This window comes from Sebastes fasciatus, chromosome 8 (genome assembly GCF_043250625.1).
Source record: "Sebastes fasciatus isolate fSebFas1 chromosome 8, fSebFas1.pri, whole genome shotgun sequence".
Taxonomy (NCBI): domain Eukaryota; kingdom Metazoa; phylum Chordata; class Actinopteri; order Perciformes; family Sebastidae; genus Sebastes; species Sebastes fasciatus.
The window spans coordinates 36,080,392-36,095,391 of record NC_133802.1 but is presented as its reverse complement, the minus strand read 5'-3'; the positions used below and the strand labels follow the sequence as shown (position 1 = coordinate 36,095,391).

Genomic DNA, 15,000 nt, shown 5'->3' with positions numbered 1-15,000 from the left:
ACCAAAATGAAATTACAGATAATAAATCAAAGTGGCGGCTTGGTTTCGCCGTCAGAAATGTCAGCGGCGTCTGAAGAATAGAGGGAGATGGAGAGGAAGACAGTGAGAAGGGAAAGATGAAATGAAGGCAAAGAAAAGAGAAGACGACCTACAGTCATGTTAGTGGACCCATGCCCATCACACACCACAACTATGCTTTCCTTAGATTATAACATTTGTTTGCACAAAGAGGCGTATAAATGCCACGATAATGTGCAAGGCGTTCAGTGTGCAATAAGTACGCCTTTCTTGATTTCCTTGTGTCATTTGTACACCATGTATCCTGTACTGACTGCAATGTAAACACATCCACGTAAATGCGTGATTGACGTGTTTTTTTATTGACGTTTGTGACGTGTTTTCTGTAGTTGTTTCCGTTAGTTTACTTACGCTCTGTCCAGACAGGGAACGTTAGCATTTCCCGGCGGCTGCCTCGCGGAAACGCTGCGAGTTTCACGTGTGTGGCATCCACACCGCCAGCGTGTCTGCTGCTGCTGTCAGCCCTTTCTTTCTACTTAGAGTTTGCCTTTCATAATGGACATTTCATTTACATTTATTTTAGACAGAAAAAGATTAAGAAGCGTGTGGTAATCTGTAAATAATAGTAATAATCCACAATTAAAACCCCAGTACTTGATTCATTCATGGAGCTCTGCAAGTCACTGCATGTTCTACAACACTGTCCTTAACAAATGAAGATTTCTGTCCACAGAAAGAAACCCTTGAGGGCTTTTATTTTTAATTGAAAGCAGGAAGTGTCGATTTAACTATAAATCTTTACTTTTTTTCATGTCCGTGACATATTCTACAGACACAGACATGTAAACTGTAGAGACCTCGAATCTCTAGCAGAAACGCAGCTGACAGGCAGCCGAGCCGCGCTGCCGACGCGCGGCCGAGCCGCGCTGCCGACGCGCGGCCGAGCCGCGCTGCCGACACGCGGCCGAGCCGCCGCGCTGCCGACACACGGCCGAGCCGCGCTGCTGTCGTTCCCTTTGTGGACAGGGCGTTACTTATTGTAAGCCCAACCATGACGTTTTCTCTTACCCTAACTAAGTGGTTTTCTTGCCTAAACTGTGGACATTTGTGTGTACAAAATGATAAACGCTGAACTGCGTACTCATGACACGCAGAATGTCCATGTAATATCGTGTTATTTATACGCCTTCCGGTGAGACCAGGTTGAACATGTCAACATGTACACAGTCCTCAACGGATGCAGCCCCTGAATTGGAACGTGGCAACTATGGTAGCTGTTCCATCGGCACACTAACCCTCCATGAGGAGGGATTATTTCCCTACAGGAATCAATACCATTATTATATGTGTTGGTGTTGTTTTCCTTTAGGCTTAAGGCCTTCATTCCTACCAGAGAGCCCTTTACAGCCATCTTTATAAAACACATAAACTTCAGAGCCCCATCAAGCAGGTTATTACTATTCCTGTCCTTTCAAAGACTTTTACTGTGTTTTTGATCAATGGTCGGAGCGTGGCGGTAATGTAGCCGAGGCTACGGCTTCCCATTATACTGGGGACACCCACACACTATAAATCATGCACACTCGTGGCCCTGCAAGATGCAGCGGATTAAAGCATCCACCAAATGGAATAATAGATCAACTTTCTCTTTCAACAGTTCCTATTTGTTTGATCTGGCTCTCTCGTCTATTTATGCAGTCTACGCTGCTGTGTGTGTGTGTGTGTGTGTGCCTTATCTTTTCTGGTGCAACAGTTTAAGTATTTAATTAAAAAAAAGACAATGCATTTACGTTTCTTTTATAGCCAGAACCACTACATCATACGTAGAAGTTACTTGTGACTTTGGTGGAAGAATAAGACAATAATAGCACTTTGATTTAAGCTTAAAGGAGCTAAATTCAGAGCATTAATATAGCAGCAAACAACTATTGTCTGTGTAAAGATAAAGAGGAGTAATGTAGATAGATAGATAGATAGATACTTTATTGTCATTGTCATTGAAAACAACGAAAAACAGTTTAGCAGCTCTTTGCAGTGAAAAACAAACATTAAAACATTCAGTCACAGAACAATAAATAAGTGGATCATCATCATAAAGTGCAAATTATGGTTCAGCAGCTAGTGTCCTCAGCCTTTGGGGGGGGGGTTCTACACACTTGACAGCCTGTGGGTAAAAGCTGTTTCGTAGTCTGTTGGTGTGTGTTTTAATTGTCCTGTATCTCCTTCCGGAGGGAAGGGGAGCAAACAGTACATGTCCAGGGTGGGTGGGGTCTTTGGAGATACAGCTGGCTTTCTTACAGAGCCGACCAGCGTATAGGTCACTGAGGGGGGGTAATGTGGTCCCAATCACTTTTTCCGCCATCCTCACCCCCCGCTGCAGGTCCCTCCTGTTCTCCACTGTGCAGCTAGCAAACCACACAGTGCAGCAGTAGGTCAGGAGGCTCTCAATGGTTGCCCGATAGAAGTTGATCAGCAGGTGTTGAGGAAGGTGAGCCTGTTTCAGCTTCCGGAGGAAGTAGAGTCTCTGCTGGGCCTTCCCCACCTGATGAGAGATGTTTTTGGACCAGGTGAGGTCTGACGAAATGTGGACTCCGAGGTACGTGAAGCAGTCCACCCTCTCCACCTCCTCTCCACGTACGCAGAGGGCAGAGTGCTCCACCCGTCTGGCTCTCCTGAAGTCTATTATCATTTCTTTTGTTTTAGTGGTGTTTAATCCAGGTTGTTATGGGACACCATTGTGTCAGATGTTGGATCTCCTCCCTGTAGGCTGTCTCGTTGTTGTTGGTTATCAGTCCTACTACAGCAGTGTCGTCTGCAAATGTGACCATGGTGTTGGTGGGGTGAATAGTTGAGCAGTCATATGTGAAGAGGGAGTAGAGAAAAGGACTGAGGACGCACCCCTGTGGTGTTCCAGTGCTCAGGTTCAGAGTGGCCGAGGTGTGGTCCCCCATCCTGACACACTGGGGTCTGTTCCTGAGGAAGTCCAGCACCCATGTGCTCAGTGAACTGCCTAAGCCCAAGTTGCTCAATTTGTTAACCAGTTTGTGTGGAATTATTGTGTTGAAAGCAGAACTGAAATCAACAAACAGCATCCTTACATATGTGTTGTTGTGATCCAGGTGTGTAAGGGCTGCGTGAAGAGCTGTTGTGATTGCATCATCCGTCGATCTGTTTGTCCGATAAGCAAACTGGTGTTGGTCAAGATCGGCAGGGATGACGGTTTTAATGTGGGACAGAACTAGTCTCTCGAAACATTTTGTGATTATGGGGGTTAGAGCAACTGGCCGGTAGTCATTCAGGCAGTTCACTTTGGTTTTCTTGGGTACAGGGACGATGGTGGTTTCCTTAAGGCATGTGGGAACAACAGACTGTTCAAGTGAGAGGTTGAAGATGGTTGTAAATACCCGTTAGCTGGTCTGCACAGGCCTTAATGATTCGTCCGGAGACCCCATCCGGTCCTGACGCTTTCCTGATGTTGACTCGGCGCAGGACGGATTTGACCTGGTGGTGTTGGAGCTTTATCGGTTGGTCCTTCTCAGTTAGTGCCGGCTGGATGTTGGTTTCCTTGTTCTCCCGGTCGAACCGAGCGAAGAAATGATTCAGGGTATCAGGAAGCGTGTTGTCTGTGGGACTTGAGGCTGTGCGGTTGTCTTTGTAGCCCGTGATGGTTTTTATCCCCTGCCACATGCTCTTGGAGTCGTTGTTCTTAAAGTGCTCCTCTATGCGCTCTTTATATCTGCGTTTGGCCTCCCTGATCCTCCTCCTCAGTCTCTTTTGCGCCTCTTTGTATTCCTGCGAGGTCCCAGATTTAAAGGCAGAGTCCCGTGCTCTGAGCAGGGTCCGCACCTCGCCGTTGAGCCACGGTTTCTGATTCGGAAAGACTTTGATGGTTTTTGTCCCAACCACACCTTCAGCACAAAAGTTTATGTAGGAGAGGACAGCCGTTGTGTGTCCCTCCAGATCTGTCTCCTCAGCAAATATGTCCCAGTCTGTGGTATCAAAGCAGTCCTGTAGAGCTGAGGTGGCTTCCTCAGTCCACACCTGAACTGTTTTAATGGATGGTTTCTGTCTACAGATCAGGGGTCTGTATGCTGGAGTCAGAGACAGGGACAGGTGGTCTGACAGTCCCAGATGTGGGAGTGGAGTGGCTCTGTAGGCATCTGGAATGCTGGTGTAGACCTGGTCCAGTGTGTTTTGCTCTCTTGTAGGGAAGTTTACATTTTTGAAAAACTTGGGCGTGACAGATTTAAAGTTGTCATGGTTAAAGTCTCCTGCTGAGAGAACAAGGCTGTCTGCTCCAAGGCCAGCTGAGCGTTAGCATGTGGTGCTATATAGACAGCTGTTATCATGACAGATGTGAACTCCCTGGGCAAGTAGAAAGGTCTGCAGCCCAGCATCAGGTCTTCTATCTCCGGGGAACAGTGTGTTTCAGTAACCCTGGCGTCAGTACACCAGCTGCTGTTGACGTAGATACAAAGTCCTCCACCCCTGCTTTTACCGGAGTGAATGGTACGGTCCGCTCTGTAAACAACGCGGCCCGCTAGCTCGATAGCAGCGTCCGGGGGTCTCTGTTATTAACATCACGCAGTACTCCAGGCAGCGCGATGTAATCCGCAGTCTTATCTCGTCCATCTTGTTGCTGAGTGACCGGGCATTGGCAAGGAAGAGGCTTGGAATCGCCGGTTTGTAGGGGTTAGCCTTTAGCCTAGCCCGTAGCCCCCCTCTCTTCCCCCGCCTGCGTCTCCATGGCAACGCTGCTTCCTCCTTCCGGGGAGAACGCAACGCTGCTTCCTCCTTCCGGGGAGAACGCAACGCTGCTTCCTCCTTCCGGGGAGAACGCAACGCTGCTTCCTCCTTCAGGGGAGAACGCAACGCTGCTTCCTCCTTCAGGGGAGAACGCAACGCTGCTTCCTCCTTCAGGGGAGAACGCAACGCTGCTTCCTCCTTCCGGGGAGAACGCAACGCTGCTTCCTCCTTCCGGGGAGAACGCAACGCTGCTTCCTCCTTCCGGGGAGAACGCAACGCTGCTTCCTCCTTCAGGGGAGAACGCAACGCTGCTTCCTCCTTCAGGGGAGAACGCAACGCTGCTTCCTCCTTCAGGGGAGAACGCAACGCTGCTTCCTCCTTCCGGGGAGAACGCAACGCTGCTTCCGCCTTCCGGGGAGAACGCAACGCTGCTTCCTCCTTCCGGGGAGAACGCAACGCTGCTTCCTCCTTCCGGGGAGAACGCAACGCTGCTTCCTCCTTCAGGGGAGAACGCAACGCTGCTTCCTCCTTCAGGGGAGAACGCAACGCTGCTTCCTCCTTCCGGGGAGAACGCAACGCTGCTTCCTCCTTCCGGGGAGAACGCAACGCTGCTTCCTCCTTCCGGGGAGAACGCAACGCTGCTTCCTCCTTCCGGGGAGAACGCAACGCTGCTTCCTCCTTCCGGGGAGAATGCAACGCTGCTTCCTCCTTCAGGGGAGAACGCAACGCTGCTTCCTCCTTCCAGGGGAGAACGCAACGCTGCTTCCTCCTTCCGGGGAGAACGCAACGCTGCTTCCTCCTTCCGGGGAGAACGCAACGCTGCTTCCTCCTTCAGGGGAGAACGCAACGCTGCTTCCTCCTTCAGGGGAGAACGCAACGCTGCTTCCTCCTTCCGGGGAGAACGCAACGCTGCTTCCTCCTTCCGGGGAGAACGCAACGCTGCTTCCTCCTTCAGGGGAGAACGCAACGCTGCTTCCTCCTTCCGGGGAGAACGCAACGCTGCTTCCTCCTTCCAGGGGAGAACGCAACGCTGCTTCCTCCTTCAGGGGAGAACGCAACGCTGCTTCCTCCTTCCGGGGAGAACGCAACGCTGCTTCCTCCTTCCGGGGAGAACGCAACGCTGCTTCCTCCTTCCGGGGAGAACGCAACGCTGCTTCCTCCTTCAGGGGAGAACGCAACGCTGCTTCCTCCTTCAGGGGAGAACGCAACGCTGCTTCCTCCTTCCGGGGAGAACGCAACACTGCTTCCTCCTTCAGGGGAGAACGCAACGCTGCTTCCTCCTTCCGGGGAGAACGCAACGCTGCTTCCTCCTTCCGGGGAGAACGCAACGCTGCTTCCTCCTTCAGGGGAGAACGCAACGCTACTTCCTCCTTCAGGGGAGAACGCAACGCTGCTTCCTCCTTCAGGGGAGAACGCAACGCTGCTTCCTCCTTCCGGGGAGAACGCAACGCTGCTTCCTCCTTCCGGGGAGAACGCAACGCTGCTTCCTCCTTCAGGGGAGAACGCAACGCTGCTTCCTCCTTCAGGGGAGAACGCAACGCTGCTTCCTCCTTCCGGGGAGAACGCAACGCTGCTTCCTCCTTCAGGGGAGAACGCAACGCTGCTTCCTCCTTCCGGGGAGAACGCAACGCTGCTTCCTCCTTCAGGGGAGAACGCAACGCTGCTTCCTCCTTCAGGGGAGAACGCAACGCTGCTTCCTCCTTCAGGGGAGAACGCCGTATCTCCGGTGGAATAAAGTCCCAATTCGTGTGCGGGGTGCAAAGTTTGTCCGCCACATTAAGCAGCTCTGCTCTGCTGTATTGCAGATGTCCCTCTATCACTCCAGTGACAACGCGCACACACGCACACACACACACACACACACACACACACACACACACACTGCCGAACCGAGAGCGCTGGGCCGCTGCATGTCTACCTGAACATGCTGTGGATTTATTACCTTTAATACTTCAAAATATGCAAAGTATCATAGCTAACATACATTATGGAAGATGTAGGTTTTAAACAGTGTTTCTAAAGCTTTTCTGTTCAAGTGTTGTCCCTTTTCTTAAAAACCAGGACAATACTTTATTTGAAGTTGTGCTCTCGAGGGATTGTAGAACTCCACTAATTCATTAAAAACACACTTGTGTGCAGGATAATTATTATAATCAGAGTAACTAGAAGGCACACAGAGAGTTCTCCAACATCCTGCCACGCTTTAAAGCCTCATTGCTTGAATTAAATGTTAAGTCAGAGTGATTTATAAAAACACATCTAATCTTTAATCTCTGCTCACTTCAGAGTTATGAATAAAACAAAAAAAATCATCTAATGGCAGAAATCCAAAGAACCAAATCATGTTGAAAATGTAATAAATCGTTGTTTGGACCATTTGTGGTTTCTTTGACGAATGGATTGTCAGAACATAAGTACGTACGGGTCCGTTGGGCTCGGAGCGAGCTCTCGGTTCTCCTGGCTGACTGAGCAAGAAAGTATTAAACTGCTGCTGTCGGCAGTTCAACGCTTCATGTCACCTCAGTTCAAAATGTCAGGTTTTTAAGAACAGCAAAGATGAATGTTTAATTTGATGATTGTGCTTTTTGTCAAAACACAAGTTTTACAGAATGTCCTTAAGCCATACCACAGTTTAACCTTTCAATATGAATCAAAACATGTAAGATCAGTCAGATCAGAAATAATGTTGCAAGATGTCTCGTATTTCACAGCTGTGAATCTGTTGATTTTCATTCATTCATTTCATCATAATTTTATTGCATGCTGTTGTTGTTTATGACCTCGCTAGCAGCACGGCTCTAGGGATGGTATTCTGTCTGTCTGTCCGTCTGTCTGTCCACTACTTTAGTCCAGACTAAATCTGGTATGCACATTCATGAATGTGTTACTTCATTATAATAACTTTGATGATTCCTTAACCCTTCATATAGCGCCATAATCAGGTCAAAGTTTCAATTACAATTAATGTCAATTAAGGATATGAATAATGTTAAGGTTCATCATATCCCAGCTACTCAGTAAACACTGAAGCAAAGCTCTTCTCATTGGCTGGAGGCCACTAACGCTGTTTAGCCGTCCCTCGCTGCTGTTTAGAAGTCAACTTCGTAATTTCTCTTCCATTTATGATTCATTGCTTCCTGCATGATAAGAGGATTTTTCCTTCAGTGTCCAAAACCAAACAGCTGTGTTTAATTAGGTTAAACGAGGTGAATGTATTGGGTCTTATCAGGAGGACTGGGCTGCTGTTCTCTGTCGGGGTTTAGGCTGAAAGCACAGGTGTGTGTTTTGGTACAAATATTGTTAAATGTATTCTCCTGTCATCGTTCATTTAATTGGTGATGATGATGATTAAACTCATTAAACTGATTAAACCCTGTGAAAGCTGACTCTGCCATTTGTCCTGCCACACTTTGTCTCCTTTGTATCTCTACCATCACGTCCTACTATAGATGCAGATATGTTTTTAATTTTCCTCACTTATGTGTGCCTATCTTCTATTATTAGTATCACGGCCTAATCTGCATTAGTAATATGCATTTTAATGAACAATTATTATTCAGACACAACCCACATTGTTCCCTGTAATATGTAAAGCAGGTTTTATCCCAGTTTAATTGCGTGATTTGTAAAGGTTTATTTTTGGAAATACACGTCAGTCACTTTAGAAAACAGATATCAGTTCCTTAACTGTGCATCCTGACTTGTTTAGCCTAGCTTAGCACAAAGACTGGAAGCAGGGGGACACTAGACCTACCAGCATCTCCACAGCTGTTCGCTGCTGATTTGAGGACTAGCAAGCTAGTCACCAGTCCATCGAGGAGTCGCCAGGGCTTTTCTGAACAGTGGTGACTCAAGAAACAACTCCAATGTGTAACTGATTGTATAATTTATCATATTGTTTCACTTTTGAAAGATGAAGACGAGCCGTTTCCCCTTCTTCCAGTCTTTATGATGATATGGGCAAAAGACCTACTTGTTCAGTCTGCTTCTTACCACATATTTAACGTATACATCCTCTTCCTCTTCTCCAATGCATCTAGGCGTTGAGTGCATCGTGGTTTTACCTGATCCAAGGAGTCAATGGGATCCTGTCTTCGGCACCTGCGTCTTCCTCTTCTCCTTCCTCATCCCCGTCGCTATCATCAGCATCTGCTACAGCCTGATGGTCAAGCGCCTGCGCAACGTTCGCATCCTGTCCGGCTCCAAGGAAAAGGACCGCAACCTGCGGCGTATCACCAGGATGGTCCTGGTGGTGGTGGCGGCCTTCGTCGTCTGTTGGACCCCCATCCAGATCATGGTCCTGGCTCAGTCGCTGGGCTTCAACCTGAGCAGCTTATTCACGCTGGTCCTGATGCACTTCTGCATCGCGCTGGGCTACGTCAACAGCAGCTTGAATCCCGTGCTCTACGCCTTCCTGGATGAGAACTTCAAGCGCTGCTTCCGCGAGTTCTGCAACCCGTCGCCGTTCCGCCTCGACACCCAGCAGTCGGGCAGGATGAGGAGCATCGCTAGGGAGGTGGCGGCGGCGTACAGCTGCAAGGCTGATGGCGGGGGGCATGGAGGAGGGACACCTAATCCAGCATGACTAGGCGTGGAGCTCCCCTTGGTGGGGGTAGACCCCCAACACAGGGGACAGCACCATGGGACAGGGAACTCCAACACAGAATTGACTCAGATTACAGCTCTATAGCGGCACGAGCCCCCCCGCCCCCCAACTAGAAGACTGGCCTGGGGTGGGGGGGAGGGAGATGAGGAGGATGGAGTCGAAAGGAAAAGAATTTAGGATTATGGACCGGGATGACAAACATACGGTGCTTTCAGTATATGGCTGGAGGGAGACATAGGGTGGGACCCTCCCCGGGTGGTTGACATCCGGGTAGGAGATGGTTCCATGTACGGTATGGGACGAGCTCAGACATTTATGGACTAGTACGACCCGAACTCCACGGAGGCGGTAAGATATTTTGTAATGTGATCCGACTATCTTTATGTGAACGTTAACACAGAACCGCATTATTCGACACGTATTGCAGCTCCAAAAACAAACAGCCTATCTGTACCATACTGAGGCTGGTACCCAGCTGCTGCACATCTGTACTCGGGTATGAGGAGGCAGGGGTTTGAGAGAGCGTATGAACAGCATGGGATTAATAGAAGGAGTGCAGATACCAAAATAATAATTCAAAAAAACACCATGCACTACTTTGATGCTTGTGGAAGAATAGAAACAGCATTGGAAGGACGGATCGTGGCGGTAAGAACCGCTGACTGAGGACTCGCCGAGGAAGAGTCAAACTTCCTGGAAGTGTGAAATACAGAAAGAACTCTTTCACTGCAGTTTATTGTGTCTTTATCAGTTGATGTTTCCGACTAAAGGACTTTATGTCATGAGAGTGTCCCACACTGATCACCAGTAAGGGGTCTTTATTGTGATGGTTTCTCTAAAACAATGGGAATATGCTGCTGAGCCCCTTTTAAGGACTTAAATGGGCACACTAAGTATAATGTGATATTTCAGCCTGCAGACAGGAAGTTGGATGTAATATGTGCTAACGATAGCCGGCATGAGGAAAAGAACAAAAGAACAAAAGAACAACGTGCAACGAGCTACTTATGAACAATATTTCTTAAACTGTGTCCGTGGACCCGGAGGGGTCACATGAATGTTATTTCTCGTATAGGAGCGACGTTTCTCAATGTGTTGTTCTGCAGCAAAATAAGCCTGAGAAACCTCCAAGATTCTTATTGTGATTTTTGAAAACTTTCTATGATCACCTTCTGGGGGGGGATTTAGAGTTTGGGGCTGGAGACGACTGGTGGGATCGTAACCTAAAGAAACAGCAAAAAGTGAACAACAGAATCAGTGTTTGGGACAAGCCAAGCCTGGTATTAACTCCTCTGCCTATTCTTCTTCTTCTTCTTCTTCTTCTTCTTCTTCTTCTTCTTCTTCTGCTTCTTATTCTTATTCTTATTCTTGTTTTTCTTCTGCTTCTGCTTCTTCTTCTTCTTCTGCTTCTTCTTCTTCTTCTTCTTCTGCTTCTTCTTCTTATTCTTATTCTTATTCTTATTCTTATTCTTATTCTTATTCTTATTCTTGTTTTTCTTCTGCTTCTGCTTCTTCTTCTTCTTCTGCTTCTGCTTCTTCTTCTTCTTCTGCTTCTTCTTCTTCTTCTTTCTAAAAGCAGAATTTGTTGGATAACAATTAAGTGATTAGTGGTTAATGACTTTGTTCTTCTTAATAGGAATAAAGATTGAAAAACAATGCTAACCAGATGTTATTTACAACACATCTGTGATTGAACTTTTCAGGACAGTATCTTTAACGATAAATACAAGGAGATACACACTATAGCCCGAACCTGATAGCAGAGCTACACACATTGAGCCAACATTGCCACAGTTACTGAATGTTTGCTAGTAATGATGATGACTTTCTATGACCTGTCTCCCAAAATGACCTTTCCATACAACCAAACTGCATTGTGTTATGTTTAGAGGGATAGAACATATTTTGTTGTTGTCATTGCATTTGTTTTTGACATATCACAAATACGTAATGATAATAAATAATGTAATGATAGTCAACCAATGCAGGACTTTCACCCAGGAGACCGCAGTCGTGTCCCGTGTGAAAGCAAAACGTTCACTTATTTCAATTTGCGTCCGCAGCTTGAATAACATAACAAAGCTCATTTTAAGCCAATCCTTAATATTAACCAACATAACCAAGTAGTTTAGTTGGGTTTTTGTTTTATTTAGTTTCAATGTACAACGTTGATCATGTGTTTAAAACTGTGACCGTAATCCGGGAGAAAATATATTTCCCTACAAACATGATTGAAATTGCAGTTTAGTCGTATGGGAACATGACTGAGGAGACGGAGCTGCTACCTATCTTTAGGATTTCATCTGTTCTGATTCTGCTTGTGACTCCGATTGAATCCTAGTTTTGAATCTTTGCATATTGTTTGAGTACAAACAGAAACCACTGATCGGATTTTAGCTTCCATCAAGAGTACCTTTTCATAAACTAAGAGGGGGAAAAAACCTTCATTCTTGTACCTGTTTCAGAAAAACACCACCTCAAGCTCTAGTTCTTATACATTTCTGTTTAACTCCAATTCCAAACCATATTTTGATCTGTTAGGGACTCAATGTGTAACTGCCCAACACCTGAAGCTCTGACTGTTTTGGTGGTAACGTTGAAATTATCACCACAATTGTAGGGATATGATTAGTTTAACACTTTCTAGTAAAATAATACAGTCTCAGGTTGAAAGGGAGGTCACCATCAGTTACTCAAGCTACTAAATGTGACCCACTGTGGAAAGGACAGGTGTAATATAAATATGACAACATTAGATATTTATCTACAGCACCATCTGAGAAATCCTGTTTAACTACAACCAAAGCTTGTGGTTCTATTCTCCTTGACGTCTACCAGTACATAATGACAAATATAATCACAGATGTTTTGAAAATGACACATCTGGGTGTGCTGTCCCAGGTCTGTAGCTGCTGTCAGGTTTGGGGGATGAGAGGTGAAACTGACGGGGGGTTCGGGTCGAGGTTGAGATCGGTAATGTTTGGCGGTGAACTCCGGGGTTTCACATATTTTGTGGTCGGGACATTTTCATTGGGCGGGGTTGGGTTGGGTTGGATTGGGTTGGGTTGGGTTGGATTGGGTTGGGTTGGGTTGGATTGGGTTGGGTTGGGTTGGGTTGGGTTGGGTTGGGTTGGGTTGGGTTGGGGTGGGTTGGGGTGATTAGGGGTGCTATCCGCGACTCATTTTAGACTCCCGGCACCGCCGTGGCAGAGCAGGAGGACGGGGTCACGGTGCTCTGACCCCACTCCAAAGGGACAAAGGGGCTCTCTCTCTCTTCTTCGTGTCTTAAAGTGGAAATCAACCCTGAAACATGAACCACATTTTCATTTTCCTGGACAGTTATACTACATACAGTATTCAAACTGTTGCACATCTTCTTGACCTTTAAACTGACATAAATATAAAAAATATGAACCATTATGATGGAATGATAAATATAATATGAATTACTCATGTTCTTAACTGGAATTGTGTTTCTCACATAACAAATCTAAAGGCCTTTACAAACGGGGGGTGGGGGGGAGTTACGAATAAACGACCCGAAAATGTAAAATACTCGCCTGCGTATTATACGTCTAGGGCTTTTATTGTGAAGGTAAGAACGGAAGGAGTGGATCTGGTCTGCGCTGACAGCGGTCGAGTTCGCCATCTTGGTTTCGGACTCTGAAGCCTCTGTGTTGTTGTTTTGTAAATACACATCGGATTTCCGATCTGGCGCATCCAGTTACAAAAGTCTTTAATAAAACTGTAACCATGGCCATAAATAAATGTATATATCAAAATACAAGTAGTTTTACAATGCCATAGAATCTTTGTTTATGAATCTCAATGTTTTAACGTGAGGAATTAAAGAAAATAACAGTTTGATTTAGTATTTTGAAGTTACACACTTTCCAACTGCTCTGATGGTTTTGACTGCAGTTCCACTTCAACTGTCCAGACTTTAAGAATCAACATGTGGATTTGGTTTTAGGGTTGGGGTCCCCTTTAATTTCATATTTGTGTCTCTTCATATAATTTGGTAATTTTTGATTAAGATGTGTTTGTGTGAGTTTAAAACATTTGTGCTTTTTTTCCTTTTCACATATCTTTGATGATATATTCTGGTGAATTTCAGGACAGCGAGTCGACACCGTCTGCTGTCACGAAGGGTTGTGGATTTGCTGTTTACGTTGTGTTTTGTACGAATCAGCTTCTTTGCTGCAGTTACTCTTTGCAGCGCTATAAATATAAATCTTAATTTTTGTCTTCTTTTTGTTTGAGAGTAACAATTCTATGAACTTACATTGCCTTAAATATCAAGTGAAGTCTGTTAACTGAAGCTCGCTCTCTTACTGGATAAAATGTGTTCTAGTTTTTACTGGTGCTTCGCTGTTAGTTTATACTAGTCCAGACCTGTATTCATAAAGCTACAGATGCTAAAGGGTTGCCTCCTGGCGTCGCTGTCAGACGCCGTGGGACGCTGACCAGCCGTTGCTATTTGACGAGTTGGGAGTGGGAAGGGGTTGACAGTACAGGTATACCGGTATTACCTGTACCTGAACCTACTCTGAAAAAAATATCTGTAGAAAAACAGAAAATGTTCCTGCAGAAAAGTACCAGAACATTTCCCGTTAAGTTTACGGACATTTCCTTCAACCCTAAAATGGAAATTTCTGTTGATTTACAGGACGTCCTCCGTTCCATTCACAGACACGTCTGTTAATCTTACAACGGATCACTTCCGTAAATTTACAGTCTATCGGACACTTCCGTCGATCCCATATCAGAAATGTATGTTAACTTACAGAACATCCCCACAGCAGATATACATTATTTTCTTCTTCTTCAATTCTAAAATACAATAATAATCACCAGACCAATGTAATGTTCTAATGTGATCAAATGACTATTTGAAGAGCTATTAGGTTACAGCAACGTGATCAAATCAATCCAACACAATAAATACAGTTGAACATGTTTATTTTTTCTTCTTCAGGTATTTTTTGTGACAACTGAAACACAGCTCCTTTTGACTTCATGCCATAAGCACGATAATACACTCCGAGGTGTTCGGTTATAGAAAATAATGGACTCCATTGTGCAATACATTCTGATATCCAAATACACGGACACATTATCCAATAGTGCCTGCAAATCCCGAACTTTCCTTTCAGCTCACTGTTGAAGTTTTGAAACTCAAACGTGAAGTGGGGGGGCTAATCTGCAATAAAGAATATTGAAATGGTTGAAATACGTTACCGAGGTTTTATTTATGTCTTTACCACGTAAATAAATGTATCACACATTCTCGGAGCTCCCATTTTACACCATCCCCCCTCATGGCATCCCTCGATATCCATGGAGTCTGTTGTGAGATAGTTTTATGAATACCGGTCGTGTTTTGTACAACCTAGCAGACTTTGTGTAGGAAAAAAGGCCGGAGCATCAAGGACACTGGCTTCAACATGATTCACCTTTCTGAAGACGTGCTATAACGCAGCTGTGAGGCTCTCTGTGCTTAACTGTCACTGTTAAACTGAAGACTCTACAATATTTTGTATTAACTGTTTGGTGTTTTTTTGTAGCACAAAACTACATAAACTCAGACTCGGAGAGGGTGAAATCCTGTTGAACAATGCAGAGTGAGC

General features: G+C 45.8%; 1 protein-coding gene and 1 long non-coding RNA gene across 2 annotated transcripts in view; both read left to right on the top strand.

Annotated features, from left to right (window-relative positions):
• Positions 1–9,452, top strand: part of oprl1 (opiate receptor-like 1) — a 99,107-nt gene extending 89,655 nt beyond the window's left edge. Inside the window, exon 6 of the mRNA XM_074645245.1 lies at positions 8,805–9,452. Coding sequence (XP_074501346.1) covers positions 8,805–9,349 — 545 coding nt within the window. The 3' untranslated portion in view covers positions 9,350–9,452. The remainder of the gene's footprint in view (positions 1–8,804) is intronic.
• The window catches only part of LOC141773339 (uncharacterized), a 267,664-nt gene that overhangs the window by 165,132 nt on the left and 87,532 nt on the right, over positions 1–15,000 (top strand). The window lies entirely within an intron of this gene.